This window comes from Rhinoderma darwinii, chromosome 4 (genome assembly GCF_050947455.1).
Source record: "Rhinoderma darwinii isolate aRhiDar2 chromosome 4, aRhiDar2.hap1, whole genome shotgun sequence".
Classification (NCBI taxonomy): domain Eukaryota; kingdom Metazoa; phylum Chordata; class Amphibia; order Anura; family Rhinodermatidae; genus Rhinoderma; species Rhinoderma darwinii.
Window position 1 is genome coordinate 185,848,050 of NC_134690.1, and position 17,586 is coordinate 185,865,635.

General features: G+C 41.5%; 1 protein-coding gene across 2 annotated transcripts in view; it reads right to left on the minus strand.

The window, feature by feature from the left end:
- Positions 1-4,105: 4,105 nt before the first annotated feature.
- Positions 4,106-17,586, minus strand: part of RAB23 (RAB23, member RAS oncogene family) — a 34,425-nt gene continuing 20,944 nt past the window's right edge. For both annotated transcript variants that reach the window (XM_075861984.1, XM_075861985.1), the window contains 5 exons: positions 17,318-17,403; positions 13,111-13,267; positions 9,319-9,401; positions 8,458-8,550; positions 4,106-6,682 (listed from right to left, as the gene is read on the minus strand). In XM_075861984.1, the coding sequence (XP_075718099.1) occupies positions 6,543-6,682; positions 8,458-8,550; positions 9,319-9,401; positions 13,111-13,267; positions 17,318-17,403 (559 nt within the window). In that variant the 3' untranslated portion in view covers positions 4,106-6,542. The remainder of the gene's footprint in view (positions 6,683-8,457; positions 8,551-9,318; positions 9,402-13,110; positions 13,268-17,317; positions 17,404-17,586) is intronic.

The following is a 17,586-nucleotide window of genomic DNA, read 5'->3' on the forward strand; positions in this document are numbered from 1 at the left end:
GTGTAAAGTTGCCAAATATGCTAGCGTTTTTGTAAAGCGCTTATTAAAATGCAGGTGTTTTTTACATGTTTTCTTGGGGGGCGGGGGGTTGATGTGTTTTGTGGGCACTTTTTACTAATTTTTTGGTGCATAATTAGCACTCCCATTAACTATGGGAATATTTAGCACACTTTACGAGCTAAAAAGAAATTTACAGGCCGCTTTATTTTACGTGATGCGTAATTTAAATACGCACGCGTAAAAAAGCCTGTTATATGTACTAGTGCTACATGTAATGCGCTTTGCCATTAATGTCAATAGGACGCTTAATCAAGCATTAACGCGTATTTCGGCCCGTAAAACACGCCAAAATACATGTCACATACACGCCCTGTGAACAGGGCCTAAAAGGGGATACCAGCTGACAGCCCTTGCTGGCGAATTGAGGTTCATTCCAGTGTTGCTTTGTTCCTGAACCTGACTCTTGTTTCTGGATTACACTCCTGACTTGCTCCTTTGGATTTGTCACCTGGTATCTGTTGTTCTACTCCAGGTTCTGACCGCTGGCCCATCCTCCGTCTCATGCTCTGGCTTTCTGAAATCTGACCACCTTACTGGTGATGACCCATGGCTCCGTTCCAGATAACACTTCAGCTACTCCCTCAGCGCACCTGCCACCAATCGGCGACTACGCTGGGGAGCGCAGCCTGGCAATCCGACCAGGAAAGTCCATACCTCCTTGCAGGAGTAAAGAATAGGGGGAGATTCCACACCTCAGATTACCCAGCACCAAATCTGTCACTGCCATCATTTTCGTTCTGCTCCTATGACGAAACAGAGCAACGTAAATAAAAAACGCTGATTTGAACTTAGCCTTAAAGGATCCCTTTGTGTTCACATCAGTGTTGGCTTCCGTTCATGGTTTCCGTTGCCGTTTTTGTCGGAGGAACCCATGAACGGAATGGTAAACAGAAACCATAGCTTTACCATTAGCATAAACGCCTCACTCACACGAGCGTGGCGTTTTTGCGCGCGCAAAAACCACTTAACAGCTCTGTGTGGCAGCAGCATATGATGCGCGGCTGCGTGCTTTTCGCGCAGCCGCCATCATTATGACACTCCATTTGGATGTTTGTAAACAGAAAAGCACGTGGTGCTTTTCTGTTTACACTCATCCTTTTGACAGCTGTTGCACGAATAACGCAGTTCGCACGGAAGTGCTTCCGTGCGGCATGCATGGTCTTCACGCACCCATTGACTTCAATGGGTGCGTGATTCGCGCAAAACGCCGAAAGAACGGACGTCGTGACTTTTTTTCAGCGGACTCACGCTGAGTAAAAATCACGCACATGTCCGCACGGCCCCATAGACTAATATAGGTCCGTGCGACGCGCGTGAAAAACACGCGCGTTGCACGGACGTGATTCCCGTTCGTCTGAATAAAGCCTAATTCTTCTGTTGCACTTGGTTTCTGTTTGTTTCCGTTTTTTGTGCGGAAACAATAGCGTAGTCGACTACTCTATTGTTTCTTCTAAGGGTGTGTTCACACGCTTAACAAAAAACGTCTGAAAATACAGAGCTGTTTTCAAGGGAAAACAGCTCCTGATTTTCAGAAGTTTTTTGAGCAAGTAGCGTTTTTCGCTGCGTTTTTGGAGTGGTTTTCAATAGTCTATGGAAAAACGGCTCCAAAAATGTCCCAAGAAGTGTCCAGCACTTCTTTTGACGAACCGTCATTTTACGCGCCATCTTTTGACAGCGACAGGTAAAATTACACCTCGTCTGAACAGAACATTGTAAAACCCATTGCAAGCAATGGGCAGATGTTTGCAAGCGTATTTGAGCCGTCTTTTCAGGCATAATTCGAGGCGTAAAACGCCTCCTTTACGTCTGAAAATAGGTCGTGTGAACATACTCTAACGGAAACCATTTGCAACTGAAGCATTACTATTGAAACCAATGGTAATGCAAAACAGAAGCTATGGTTTTCGTTTGCCCCAACTGAAAGCTGCAACAGAACCCATGAACGGAAACCAACACTGATGTGAACGAGGCCTAATCCATTTTACAGGAATGTGTTTTCTTTACAGGTCATGGGAGAATTATACACTTTGGCAGTTAGGTGTGGCGATGTTGTCATTTGCAGGAAAGAACTGGAAAAAAAGTTCTGGTTTCCAGTCTTTGGTTTTAGAATTACATCCACACCCATAAAGAATTTATGCAGCCTACAAAAGAAAAGAAAATTCTGATATGTTTTTAAGTGAGTTTACATTTTTTTCAAAAGCATGTTTTTATTCCTAGACAAAATTCTGAACTGAATAATTTAAAAATATATATTTATAGGGATTAGAGTCCAGTTTTGCCATTACAGAGATCTGGATCCCCTGCTTCCCTTCCTACAGCCATTTATGTTTGCCTGATACCACCAGGAGGGGGAGCTTTCTAAAGATGGGTGAAGCGAAGCATGGCATTTAGAGCTCTGCATCAGACAAACGGAGCTCTGTGTGCTATAAAAAGATGCTATGAAAGTTATCGGCACAGAATTTTGGACCTATTTAAATGAAGAAAACAAAAGCCCCAAACAAATGATACGTACACTTCTTCTAGCTGTTAATCAGACCCATGTACTAAGCAGTCAGAGCATGTCAAATATCCCGATAAAGTCTGGGAAGTATGATCAAAAGAGTTTCAAAGAAAAACTGGCCTTGTTTGGTACACCTCCGGAGTTCAGCTTTCATGTTCTGTTGTACCACGGGATAAATAAAACATGGACATGAATTGGTTGCTATGTGCAGTGCGGCTACTTTTCCTTTCAGTAGGTTTAATACAGGAGGCCAATGAGGTTTAGGGTATGTTCACACACCCTATTTACGGACGTAATTCGGGCGTTTTAGCCCCGAATTATGGCCGAAAATATGGCTCCATATGGCACACATCTGCCCATTCATTTAAATGGGTTTTACGATGTACTGTGCCGACGGTCATTTTTTTTGCATGTCACTTCTTGAGACGTAATTGGAGCTGTTTTCCATTGACACAATGGAAAAACAGCTCCAATTACGTCAGTAATGGACGCAGCGAAAAGCGCCTGCACTTGCCATTACGTCTGAAATTGCGGAGCTGTTTTCTCCTGAAAACAGCTCCCTGATTTCAGCCGTAATGGACGTGTACGTGTGAACATATCCTCATTCTCTAGCTCTTTCTAGAATTCCACTTTTTTATGGTTAGTAGATCCACAGTAAGGCCTGATTTACACGAGCGTGTGCGTTTTGAGCACGCAAAAAACGTGGCGTTTTGCGTGCGCAAAAGGCACTTAACAGCTCCGTGTGTCATCAGCATATGATGCGCTGCTGCAAGATTTGCTCGCAGCCGCCATCATTATGACACTCCGTTTGGATGTTTGTAAACAGAAAAGCACGTGGTGCTGTTCTGTTTACATTTGGAGTTTGACAGCTGTTGCGCGAATCACGCAGTTCGCACGGAAGTGCTTCCGTGCGGCATGCGTGGTTTTCACGCACCCATTGACTTCAATGGGTGTGTGATGCGCGAACAGCGCACAAAGATAGAACATGTCGCGAGTTTTTTTCAGCGGACTCACGCTGAGCAAAACTCACGGACTGTCTGCACTGCCCCATAGCCTAATATAGGTGCGTACGACACGCGTGAAAAGCACGCGCGTCACACGGACGTATATCACGCTCGTGTAAACGAGGCCTAACACAAATGTATAACCTGATCTTCAAAAAAGCATGGCCTCACTACTCATGTTATGGCTGTGGGTAAAATGCTCATGGCAGTGGGCGAGTAGTACCAGCACAGACTGGGTTGGATGTGACGCTATGCAGGGACATTTTGTTGCGTTTCACTTTAGGGTTCTTAGACTGAATGCATATGTACGTTTTTCTGGGGACTTCTCCAGATATTACATATTTATCCTGAAAAGGGAAAGCACTACATGATGAATCTCCACACAAATCCAATCTGTCAAAGTGGTTTATTTACACAAGATAACAAATATTCCAGAATACAGACAAGTAAATATAGATTCTCATCCAAACCATCCTAGTAAATTACCACAATCCACGCAGAAATCGTCTAAATGTACTGAATAATTGTATTGTGTATTGTGTCCTGTACTGCACCTACTAGTTCACACAATGCATGCACATTCTGTAGCCACATGGCTTGGAAATTTTACTTTTAAAGTGCACCTGAGTTGAGGTTTGTCTAAGTATTAACCATTGTCTACTTACAAAGAATGCTGGAAAATATAAGGAATCTCTAATATTTTGTAATATGGAACGGAGGTTGCATGTAAAAGGCTAAGAAGTGTGTACTTTGGTATAAAAATACTGCACCCTGTTCAATATGTATGTAAAGTTTATTTTGGGTATTGTCCAGCAGGCTCTTATTGACCTACCACTTTTAAACATGGACAATTGTTGGGGGTTATTACTAAAGGGAACCTGTCAGCAACTTTATGCTGCTCTCCCTCTGAGGAAGGCATGAAGAAGTTATAAACGTACTGTAATAGAAAGAAAGCGATCAATCATTGGCGGCTGTGTGGGGGGACAGCAGCTCATTAATCCTTCCTCGCAGCGTGATGCAACATTTAAAATGTAGGTTAACAAAAATTACATATCTTCCAGACATAAGAGACAGAACACTGAAATCAGCGTGCCAGTCACTACTTTATGCTGCCCTTAGAGAAGGCAGCTTAAAAGTTGCTGACCTCAGAGAGGGCAGCTTAATGCTGACAGGTTCTATTTTAAAGGAACACTAAACCAAAAAATAATAGCAAACAGGAGACTTGCCCAGTGTGTGTCAATCTGCCGGAATTTTTGCATGTTTTTGAAACCGTCTCGTAGAAAGAAATCCTGTAGAGAACACGGGTTAATTTACTGCTGGCTTTGTCAAGCAGCTGGGGCTTAGTGTGCATAGACTGCTACTACTAGACAGAGCATTGGGGCCTGAGAGCTCCTGCTGCAGCCAGTTGCCTTACAGCCAGAGACAAATCTTAGGGGGGGGGGGGGGGATATTTTGTGTGTATATTCTACATTTAGTGTTCCTTTTAATAGAAGATGCTCACAAGTGTAGTAACGAAATAGGTTTTTTTTCCCTTTTCTTGCTGGCTTTCAATAAATCAGTGTTCTGCAACCGGTCTCTCTGCGGCTGTTGTGAAATCACAGCTCCTGGCATGACCTGCCAGCCGAAGGCTACAATGGCATGCTGGGAGTTATATTTTTACAACATCTGGAAAGATATCAGTTGCAGACCGCTGTAATAGATACATTAAAATAAAATACTACAAGATTAGTTTACACTGATGCTTTGATAGTACATAACCCTACTGTGTTTGATTACCTATATAATATTGGGCATACACAGCCCTTGGCAAACAAATAAGAAACAAACACTACACGTTGTCACAAGAAGGCATTGATAGCACTTTAAACAAATAAGCAATACAAGGCAAGGAAAAAAAAAATAATCCAGCCAAAGTTCTCCAAACTTCAGCAGGAATATCCACCTATAAAACTCCCATAATTCAGCAGATAATATTCTAGATATTCCGGTAATCTGGCACTTGCAATGGTCAGAATCTTGCCAGAGCAGTGCAGTAGATAAAGTGGAGATATACAATGATTTATGTCGGTTTACATGTCTTTTTTACAGATATTATCAGTTGCTTTTTTTGTACCTCTGTCCAGTTATCGAGCATTTTTATCTGGATCATGCTAATGCTGGATTAAAAGAATTTTACAAGGTATAGTATAAAGTATGGGCACTTAAAAATGAAACATAAGGCATATCACGAAATGTGTAGACCTTGTTAATCCCACAAACTCTGTATAAAGTAATACAACTGTAAGGTAGGTCAAAAACATGGTCTACGAATAGGCCCCTCAATAGACAGTATGTGGCAAGAATAGCCAAGTCAGATGTATATAGGCTCGGGGTGCTCTACACGGCGCTGGATAGCTAAAACAGTCAAAATCAGAAAAGAAAAAACTATTTTCAAGCACATAATAGCAGCTCAATGACCACACAGTTTGGCACAATGCACATCAACTTGTAAGGTCCCAAAACATAGATATATCTGTACATCTTTAAAACTCATTAGTATTTCTATGTAAAATGGAATAGATTTTTTTTTCATAAATGTCATTTTCTAGGGATATAAACATCCTCTATAAAAAGAGTCTAATGTACCTTCAACAAGAGAACAGGCAATGTTTTGTGAGCTAAATGAATATTGCATAAGTACCGTGTAGTGGGAGACTTGGTATCCAACAGATGCTGCAAAAAAGCATCCATACAATTTGTTAAATATGTATTCTTCAATAAATACTACAAATGTAAGGTTTAACTGTGTGTGGGCAGCATTTGTTCAGTTGGTACAAATAACATGCAATATCACTGGCCAACACTAGGTGGCCTAATGTTTCTTTTGCGTTCTCTTGAAGGTATCAAATTCAGGTAGAATTGACGGTTATCTCTGGAATTGGCTGTATTCCTCTAGTCAATTGCACTGTAGTCCCTTTTTGGATTTGTTAAGTACAGTCTTAAAATAACGTGCAACTGCTAAAAGGACTTTTGCTTTTCTTGGTCCTCTGTTTATTTGGCCTTAGGTTGATTACATCTCCTCCATTTATAGTATTCGATTTCAGACCAGAGTGACTACCGCCTGCAGTGTTAAATACCCCTGAAAAGACAACGACATATTAAAGATTACAATTTATATGGAATGGTACAATCGTTCAAAATATATCCATACTAATTTCAGACATACATTTTTTGTCAGCAAACACCATTTTTTAAAATAGTTGAGGTCTCATGCACACGTAATCACGGCCCGCGATTGAGGGCACGGCCAGAAGCCCGCATTTTCGGCCCATTCTCTCATACAAAGTATGGGAGCACGGCCCGTAAAAAGCAAAGATAGGACATGTCCTATATTTTGCAGTACACTTCTACGGCACGGACACCTATCCGTAGCGATACAGAAAGGTGTAGCAGCGAAGCGAATGGGTCCGCAATTATGGAGAATTTTTACGGTCATGTGCATGGGTTCTTAGTCTTCTGTACACATCTGCGTCGGAGGCAGATTCCATCATATTTGGATGACAAAATAGCGCAACATACAGCACTATTCTGTCCAGTAAATGGTTTCTGTTGGGCGCTGTTGGTGTCCGTTACTTGATGTACATGGCACTTCCGTTATTCCGTTTCCATGGCGGAACAGAATAATGGAAATACTAGGGCAGATGTGAACAGAGCCCAACATGCAAGTTCACCTTGGTAACTATCTATACAAATATATTGGTTACTATAATATAAATAAACAACTAACTTTTTTGCATGTGATTAGATATGGAAGGACATGCTGGAGGATTTACAATTTTCCACTGTTTTGGATTGGTATAAAGGGACTCCCAGTTCAGAGAATCAATCTGACGATAGAATGGAACACTTAAAAAAAGAGGTTTGCCATAAAGGATTATTCTTATCGAAGACATTTATGGCATATCCACGTGATGTGTCATAAATGTCTGATAGACGCGGGTCCCCCGTTCTTGTGCCACCTGATGAGGTGGCCACCAGCTTCTGCATCCAGGCAGAGAATAAATGGAGAGGTGGTTGCACTGTTCTCTTCATTCTATTCTATGGAGGTGGGGATCCCGCATCGATCAGATATTTGTGGTATAAATGTGCAAGATGGGAATAAGTTAGGAGTGTTGTAGTTCAGGATTCCCTCTCCAGAAGTCAGAACAGAGAGCTGGTACAAAGTAACAGGATCAGGGCAGTAACAGAAAAACTGGAACGTTTTAGAATACGGTCCAGGTAGGAATGGAATATTGGTTTTGTAATTTGCTCTATGACTGGGAAAAGGAAAAAATTATATCATTATATCAAACCTTGCAGAATTTTTCCAGGCATTACCATTTTTTAAACAGCAGTTTTACAAAATAGTACAACGTTGTTTACTTGGGCTTCCAAAAAAGCTGAGGTAGGTCGTCTTGGGTTTATCCATTTTAATTCTATGGCTTTCCCTGCATAATGTAAAGTGCTATCCCACCATTCTCTCTGCACAGAAGCGCTCCTGACCATCTGTTGTGCAAGGAAGTGCAACACAGCCCCATTTACTTGGCCGGTAGCGCTGCAGTGCAAAAAAACAAAACACAAGAGGGTCCTATTGGTGGGGTCTCAGAAGTCGGACCCCACTGAACATAATGTCATGGCATATATCCTAGTGATATGCCATACCATTGTAAGATTGGAATACTCCACAGTGACATGCAGAGAATTGCATTTCCATATATATATATATATATATAATATGAGCTTTCTATTGAATCAGGCCACTACTTTTCATTTCCATCACCCCTTGGGGAAAAAAAAAAAAAAGTTGTAACCAAATTGGTTAGAATGGATAGTTTCCAGATTGCATGTGTGTAGAAAGTACAGAAAAGTACTTACCAATTTTGTTGCCGCTAGTGTGCACAACTTCTGAGTCTTCAGCGTTCTGTTGTTTTAGCCTTTGTAGATATTTGTCAGCCAAATATTTAAAAACTGTAAAAGTAGATACAGTTTAACGGGGTTATCCCATTATCAAAAATGACAATAAACACAGACTAGTAATAAAATACTGAGCAACTTGGCTAAATACTGTTGATAAAAATGTTTTTTCCTTTTCACGATATAGATTTTACTGGGTTGTAACAGCGCCACCTGGTGTTACCAATCTGCATGTCCCGCTAGTGATGACTGGATCTGATCATGCATGAATTTGATCAGCCGGATCTTCACTGAGCGGCGCAAGGATATGCATTTAGTACAGCAGCTTTCGCTCTGCCTGTCAGACAGTGAAGACATCTGACATACCATCTTAGAGTATAGCTCCTGCTTGCAGCCAAGTAAATGTGTTTATGAAGTGAGTAGAATGTGCTGTGAACGATTTGCAAGAACTATACTTAGGCGGTAGGAGACACAAATGCTGTCAACAGACAGCAACAGGGGAGTGGCACGGGAGCTGAGAAACGGCAAGTGCATCATGGGATTTGTAGTATGAACGGACAGAGCTGTGGTCATGTGTGCCGCATCCTCTGCCCGCCCATAGCATCGCTCCTTGAATAAAAATGAAGCAGGCACTATAAATTTACTTACAATGGTCTAATCTACTTTGTTATACAGTTTACACATACTGTACACTACTATTAGAAGATATTGGGGGTAAAAATGTATCGTGGTTCATCCCCTTTAACATGATGGATAGAATACATGGTTGTAAAGTATACGGACATTGTACAATGGGTAGCTCTAGAGAAAACAATGACTGACCTTCAGTGACATTTAGATCTTCTTTAACGGACGTTCTGTAAAATCGTAGCTTTAACCTTTTTGCTAGACCCTCTGCTTCTTCACTAGAGGTAATAGAAGTAGCAAAATGGGATATACTGGAAATTACATTATTATGGATGCAGCACATGTACCATTCAGTAATATATCTAACTAAGGAATATTATCATGAAATACAAAGTAAATATCTGGAGTGAAGTGTGGAACAGGAATGTTACTGCACTTCTCCACCTGGGGTGGAGCGGCAATCATGAAATATTTTAAACTGAGATAACGGACACTTCGTTATGCCTTCCGTCCTCTATTGATCGCTTCATCCAAAAGTTATGCCTTCCATCCTCTATTGAGCACTTCATCCACAAGTTATGCCTTCCATCCTCCATTGAACACTTCATCCACAAGTTATGCCTTCCGTCCTCTATTGAGCACTTCATCCACAAGTTATGCCTTCCGTCCTCCATTGAGCAATTCATCCACAAGTTATGCCTTCCGTCCTCTATTGATCGCTTCATCCAAAAGTTATGCCTTCCATCCTCTATTGAGCACTTCATCCACAAGTTATGCCTTCCATCCTCCATTGAGCCGGATGTTAAAAACCTATTGCTGACTGGCAGTTCCAGAATTGTAACCATTTTCCTCTATGGAGGACGAAAGTCATAGCTCATGGACAAAGTTTGTCAGTTATGGCTGTCACTAGAGTGTAATATTGTATTTTATTTTGAAAGGGGCTATCTCATCACAGAGAACCCCTTTAATATGGGAGCCAGTTGATCCACGTGGGTCTGTGTGCCGCATCTTCTGCCCGCCCACAGCATTGTTTCTTGCATGAAAATGAAGCCGACACTATTAATTTACTAATTGACTTTAACGTAACATACTGTACGCTACTATAAGAAGATTTTGGGGGTGAAAATGCATGGAGGTTTAGTCCCTTTAATAGAATCATGATGGCTACACTACATGGTTGTAAAAAATACTGACATTATACAATGGGTAGCTCTAGTGAAAACAACATCTTACCTTCAGATCATCTTTAACGGACGTTCTCTAAAATCACCCCATACACCCCCGGAAAACAGCCAATTTTGCTATAGGGAAGTTTTGGGTAGCCAGACACTGCAGGGGAAATGTAGTAGTACATGGCGGCAATCCAGATGAATGGATGTTCATGTAATACATGGACGGTTTGTGTCTGCCAGAACAGGAGCCACACTTACAGAGCAGCTCTCCGTCCTGGATCAAAGTGGGGGCCACGAGCAACATCCTATGGCAAACCCTTTAATGAAGGTGTAAACAAGAGCTAAGGGCCTGTTCACTTCAACATTGTGGGTTCCGTTCATCTATTCCGTGAGAAGAACAGATGACCGGAAAGCCAAACGGAAACCATCGATTCCATTTGCATTATTATTGCTTTTAATGGTGACGCTTCCATTTCAGTTTGTTTCCGTTCCGTAAAGTTTCAGTTTTTTCCACGGAAACAATAGAGCGGTCAACTACGCTGCTGCTTCCTTGAAAAAAAATGGAAACTTTATGGAACGGAAACCAACTAAAACATTACCATTGAAAACAACGGTAGCGCAAACTGAGTCGATCGTTTCCGTTTGGCTATTCGTTCATCTGTTCCGTTGACAGAATAGTAGATGAACGGAAATCACAAACGGAACCCGATGCTGATGTGAACAGGGCCTTAGGGCTCATTCAGACGAGCGAAATACTCGTCCGTGTGCTGTACATTGAAATCACTCACAGCACACAAACCCATTCATTTCAATGGGGCCATTCAGACATGCATGACACGCGTGTGCCCGTTGCGTGAAACTCACTGCATGTCCTATATTGGTGAATTTTGTGCACCAAGTCGCCCATTGAAGTCTATGGGTGCATGAAAACCACGGACAGAACAAAGACGACATGCGTGTGCTGTCCGTGTTTCACGCATCAGTTACATAGCAAAGCATAGAAATAAATAACATTTTAAAAAAAAGGAAGTGCTTGCATGAATGTGAAAAACGCATGCCACACGCAAAGCACACTGATGCCAATACGCAACGGACATGAAATGTAGGAAAAATTCATTTTTTACGTATGCAAATCGGACACGCTCGTCTGAATGTAGCCTAAGAAGTATAATAATAGTGGATCTAATAAAAAGAGTAAACAAATCTGTTTTGAAATTAAATACACTCCTCAACATTGAAATTGAAAAAAACCAAGAAGAAAAAAAAAAGTTTTAGAATTGTGGAAATCAGAGGATGCAAATGATTAAACGTGCAGAAATACACGCACTTACATGCCTTGGCATGCTATCAATGAGGTTATTAATGGTTGTCTGAAGAATGTTATGCCACGCTGAATGCACTTGGGCACCCAGATCATCAAGATTGGCTGCTTGCAGCTCCCTTTGCAATTGCCTACCAATGACGTGCTTGATGGGAGACAGGTCCGGAGACAATGCAGGCCATGGTAGCACGTTTAGGTCACGCAGGCTACTCACAGTAGTACGAATAATGTGGCCTGGCGTTGTCCTGTTGGAAAACGGCTTCTGGGACACTTTAGAGAAATGGCTGTAACACAGGTTCCACAACCAAATCAATGTAATGCCGAGCTGTTAGTGTACCTGAAATGAAGACTAGAGGGGTCTGGCTACCGTACATTATGCCACCCCACACCATAATCCTGGAAGTAGGACTGATGTGATGTTCCCTTGTGAAGGCCTCTTCATGGCATTGCCCACGTTGTCTCCAGACCAATCTCCGGCTATCATTGCATCCGAGCCAAAAGTAGGACTCATCGATGAAGAAGATAAACCTCCATTTCAGCCTCCATTGCTGTCCACTATGATAGCATTTGAGAGCAGTGACGTGTGGTCAATGGAACACCTGTAGCTGGATGTCTGGCTCATAGCCCAATGTCGTGCAAACGCCTTCTGATGGTTTGTATAGACACTGGTTGCCGCCCTAGGCTTGGGATGTGACGTCTAATTTCACTTGCAGTACAGAATGGATAACTACGCGCCATTCTTATAATCAGATGATCCGTTTATGCAGAGGTTCGCCTCCGCGCACCTCTTGCTGTTATTCCCGTTCGTTGTTGTTCTCCCAACATTCTGGACTCGCAATGTTGAACAGTGCCGACGTCTCGGCATAGGCGCCCAGCGATCTGCCGGAGTGATAAACCAGGGTCTCTTAGTTCAAGGATTATGTCCCTCTCAGTTTGCGACAAGTGGTGATAACTGGCATCGCACAATCATCCCACACCACTTGATCCGATTTTTGAAGTTTTATGTGACTAAAAAAACTTTGCTTTCAATCTGGCTTTTATGCCCCTCCCACATGCCACAGATTGGAGCTAGATGCGTGGAAATGTGATAATTTGCAGATATTAGTGACACCGGTTACCTCATTGATTTGCATAACCTTACAGCTTGCCCTTCTTGGTGTTGCAATTTCAATGTTGTGGAGAGTATATAAGCCATGATATTTATGCACTAGTAAATTATGCTGAGCAATTATTTTACACAATATTTTTCAAAAGCAATTATATTAATTTCGTTCATAATGTATATAAATGTTCCACTATTTACAATAATTTATTGTTCACATTTAGATTCTCAGAACACAAAAGCAGCAGAACATAAAGGAGAACTACAAGGAGAGTAGAAAAAAAAAAAGTCTGCACCGACCCTCTAAAAAAACAGTGCTTCCCTTGAATAGGATGGAGCAGATATACTAAACAAAGCCAATGGACAAGAGTGACACTGTTATAGCGACTTACTTCTTAATAACGGTGTCATCCAGTAGGTCGATTTTGTTTTGAACAAGAACAGTGGGAATATCTCCAACTTCTGCCATTACCTTCTCTCTCCAGCTGGATACCGCTTCAAATGATTCCCTATCCGTTGTAGAAAATACCAGCACACAGGCTTGAGCTCCTTGGAAATAAAGTATTTCTCCTATTATACACCAATCATAGTGTGTACGCATCACATGTTCATGATATAAAGACAATCAAACAGCCATATATCAGCCCCCACACCCATACTTCAGATGCTGAATGTTAGGGCTTCTCCCCGGTCTTCCACTAGGTCACACTCACAGTCTGCACAGATCAGAATCTTTAGCTACTCTATGCTCTCAATAAAGAAGTGCTCCCCTTGCTGAAACAGAATACCTCTCATGGGGTATTTTTACAGAGGACGAAGCAGCTCAAGACACAGATCTGTGCAGACTATATCAAAGTGGAGGAAACAGGTAGGGAGAAGAGACCCTGGTTAAGTACGGTCTTAGGGGATGTTCTGCAGAACAGAAATCCTGACAACTTCATTTACAAAGACTCAATGATTAAAGGGGTTGTCCGTTGAGATAGGATAGACCATCAATATCTGATTAGTGGAGGTCCGACCCTTGGCACTCCCGCAGAGCACCTGATTGAAGGGGCTGCTGCACTCCGGAAATGCTGTGGACTCTTCATTGCTTACCAGGCACAGCTCCTTACATTCAGTAGTGGCTGTTCCTGGTACTGCAACTAAGTCCCATTAACTTGAATGGGACTGAACTGCAAAGAAATGCAGTACCAGGCACAACCATTTAGTGTAATGTGCTCATCACCTTGTTGGGCGACAGGTACGTCCTTTACTCTACAAGAATATGTAGGCAGTGATAGTACTACATCCCTGTCTCACCTTGTAAATGATGTAGGCACAGATAGTACTGCCTTCCTGTCTATCACTGAAAATTATATGGAAACATAGTACTGCTTCCCTGTCTCTTCCTGTAAATGACATAGCCACTGTTAGTACTGCCTCCCTGTCCATCCCTGTAAATGATGTAGACAAAGATAGTTTTGCCCCACAGCCTTTTTCTTTGTAAGGAGTCATTGCCGCTGTTACTTATGCTGTGTGAATACATTACCGTTAAAACTTCCAGACAGCGAAGAGAGTAAGAGAAAAAATAACCCCATAGATGGTAGGCTCAGAAATTAGAGGACAACTACAGGGGCGTAACTAGAAATCATTAGGCCACATAGCAAAACTAGATGAGCCCTCTCCACCTAGTGACAGGAAACTGAAACAGCAGCACAGGTACCAATGATAAAAGGTATGGATAATAGCGCCATCTATCAGAGAACCCACATAGTAGTGCTAGATAGCAGGAAGCCACCAACTTGTTATTCCCCATAAAAAAGAACAATGTTCATTCACCTGAGTGGGCCCACTTATACTCTGGGTCACATAATAACTGCTATAATTACATCCATAGGCTACTGGAGTTCTCATTTAATATAAAGTAACGGAAAAAACAAAAAGGTGACAACCCCAGTACAGAAAATATTTCCTGTAATACAATACATAGGGCGTCATTCTCTTAAAGCTTACTTTCAAAAATAATTGCCCCTTATTATCATACATGTGACCAGGAAGGATTATCCTGCTCATGCGGCTAGCTAGGAAATCCCAAATGACAGCATTAGAGAGAAATTGGTCACAGCAATTATATTTAGGTCTAAAGTGTACTACACAGCAGTCACATTAACACAATGATAATGTAAAGAATAAACTATTGCCGTGACTAGAATGTAGGGGCTAGCTTTAAATTGACATTAGGATCAAAGATCTAGGTGCAGTATTTGGGGAGCAACACTTGTAGGATGAAAAATGTTACTTACGGATTCTCCGTCCCTGTAAGGGGGGGGTGTGGGTGGGAAAGTGCAAGTGACAACAGAGCCTGTTACGGTCATCTCTCCCCTGTACAGGCTTCCAGTGCTTCTCAAGGGTCTAATACAAGAACTTATGTTGTCAACCCTCCACCCGTCTTCCCAAAAAGGTCAGATATATGGAGTCTTTTTTCTTCTAAAGCGTTGGGAAGATTGTTGCACATCTTAAATCGCAACCTGCGCCTTATTAGGCGGTCTGTCGACTCCATGACTCAGATATGTACCGGCATCTTGACCGCAGAGATTTTTGGTCTCTTCTATTTAGATTTTTTAAAGATATGTGCATGCAGACATATGTGTAAGCGGCATGTATGAACTGCCTTTATATTACTTTATAATTCAGGTTTTATTTGTGTTTCAAAAGTGAGAAATTTGTCCCAAAACTTCTGGCAGCGAAAGGGTTAAGTAGCCAATCAGCAGCCACCAAAATGTAAGACTGTGCCATTCTCTATAGTCATAGATCAGCATTGTGTGGTGTTCTGGGGGAAGTGCCAGGAGACTGAGTACTGGGCACTTGTTAGGCATGGGGTTGGGTGAAGGCACTGTGGCAACCCTGGTACACTTTTTCTTAATAGTAAGATACTGGTTCATTCGCAGACACACGTGACGGCAGGTTGGGTGGAAGGTGGAAGTTTACTATTCTTAGTAGATCATTATTGTTCTAATAGCATTGTCAGCATGAACTTAAATAAACCTTCAACAAAAAAATCTCTTGGTCCTTTACCTGCTATTCTTTTCCGTATGGTTTGTAGTTGCCTCCAGTGGCCTTTATTTTGATGCTGTGACTTTTCCACAATGTTGATGATTCATTGCGAATAATTACTGTATCCCTATAGAAAAACTGCTAAGCTCTCTTGTGATTTATTTGTATCATTATAAAGAACCAATACAGCTACTAAGCCTCAACACCAAACACGTAACTGCGCTAAGCCTGTCCCCCAAGACTTGCGGATTCACACTTTATTTTCAAACTGTATAAATTATTTTTTTTTAAATTGGGATTCTAGTAGATTAGATTTCCCATACCACCCAACCACTTCATTTTATTAAACTTTTCTGGCATCCTAAATAGCAAATCTGCCTAGCTACGTAGCGATAAAATCATAATACCTTTACATTCTCAGTCTTGCCTTATAATGATATAGAAGTGGACGCTGCGTAACTAGGCAGGTTTGCCTGCTGGGTGACAACACTTGTAATATTGGCCATACTGGTTGTCACTTAGCTATATACATAAACCAAAACCCACTGAATAGAAAGTTTAACCACTTGACACAAGAGGACGATTTAATGGCTATGGACACCGTTGCCCTGATTATTTTTTTGATTGTTTTTCTTCCTATACGCATCTTTCTAAATAGTCTTCGATAAAAATGTCTTCACATATTGTTGCTGCAACTCCTTTACATAGCGGGCAGTGGTGCTGCTTTAGGGTATGTTCACTTGATTAGCAAAAAACATCTGAAAATACGGAGCGGTTTTCAAGGGAAAGCAGCTCCTGATTTTCAGACGTTTTTTATTCAAACTCACATTTTTCACGGCCGTTTTTAGAGCTGTTTTGCTATTGACTCAATGAAAAACAGCTCCAAAAAAGGCTCAAGAATTTACAAGCACTTTTTACGTTGTATAAAAAAAATGCCCTGTCGGAACAGAACACCGTTTTTCCCATTGAAATCAAAGGGCAGATGTTCGGAGGCTTTCTACTTCCGATTTTTGGGCCGTTTTTAAGGCGTGTGAACATACCCTTAGACATAATTTCCGACAGCACACAGCTCCTGGCTGGGAGGTGAGCAACCACACTTTCCTCTGCTGTGGGAGGAGGGTGTATCACAGTATAGATCGGGAGGAGAACACCCTCTGCAGAATCAGAATGAATGAATATTGCAGCCTGAAACTTAGTACAACTTTTTTTTTTTAACTAAAGTTAACCACTAGCATATGCATAAAAAAAAAAATAATTCCCTGTCAAAAGGCATCCATAGCCTTTAAGAATTTAAAATAACAAGCAAATTCTTAACTCTAAATGTAGGTGTATTAAAGACGATTTCAGTTCAGTACCTGTAATGCGCCTTTATATGCAGCAATATGGATGTATGTAGTTTTATTGAGTCTGGACAACCCCTGGGGAAACCGTACTAGTGGTCCTATTGCTTCTTACCTAATTTCCCAGAATAGGATAGAACGTGTCAACACTAAACTAAACATTTTGTTGTCTTACAAGAGTTTCGACTATTTTCAGTTCACATCAAAACGATTAGGTCATACTAACCCCTGTAATAAGCTTTAGTTATTGCATCAAACTCCTCTTGACCAGCGGTGTCCCATAACATAAGCCGAACGTCTTCTTCATTCATTCTAAAACATAGGAAAGAATTAGTCAGAACTTCCAGGCATCATTTCAAGGGTGTACAAAGCTCCCTTCACACCCTAGTCTCATATATTTTAGCATTTTTCTGGTTCGTCTGAACATTGCTTGGGTCATTAGGTTTGATGAAACCATCATCCTCCAGATAGAAGGGTGTAATGAGTGTAAACTGA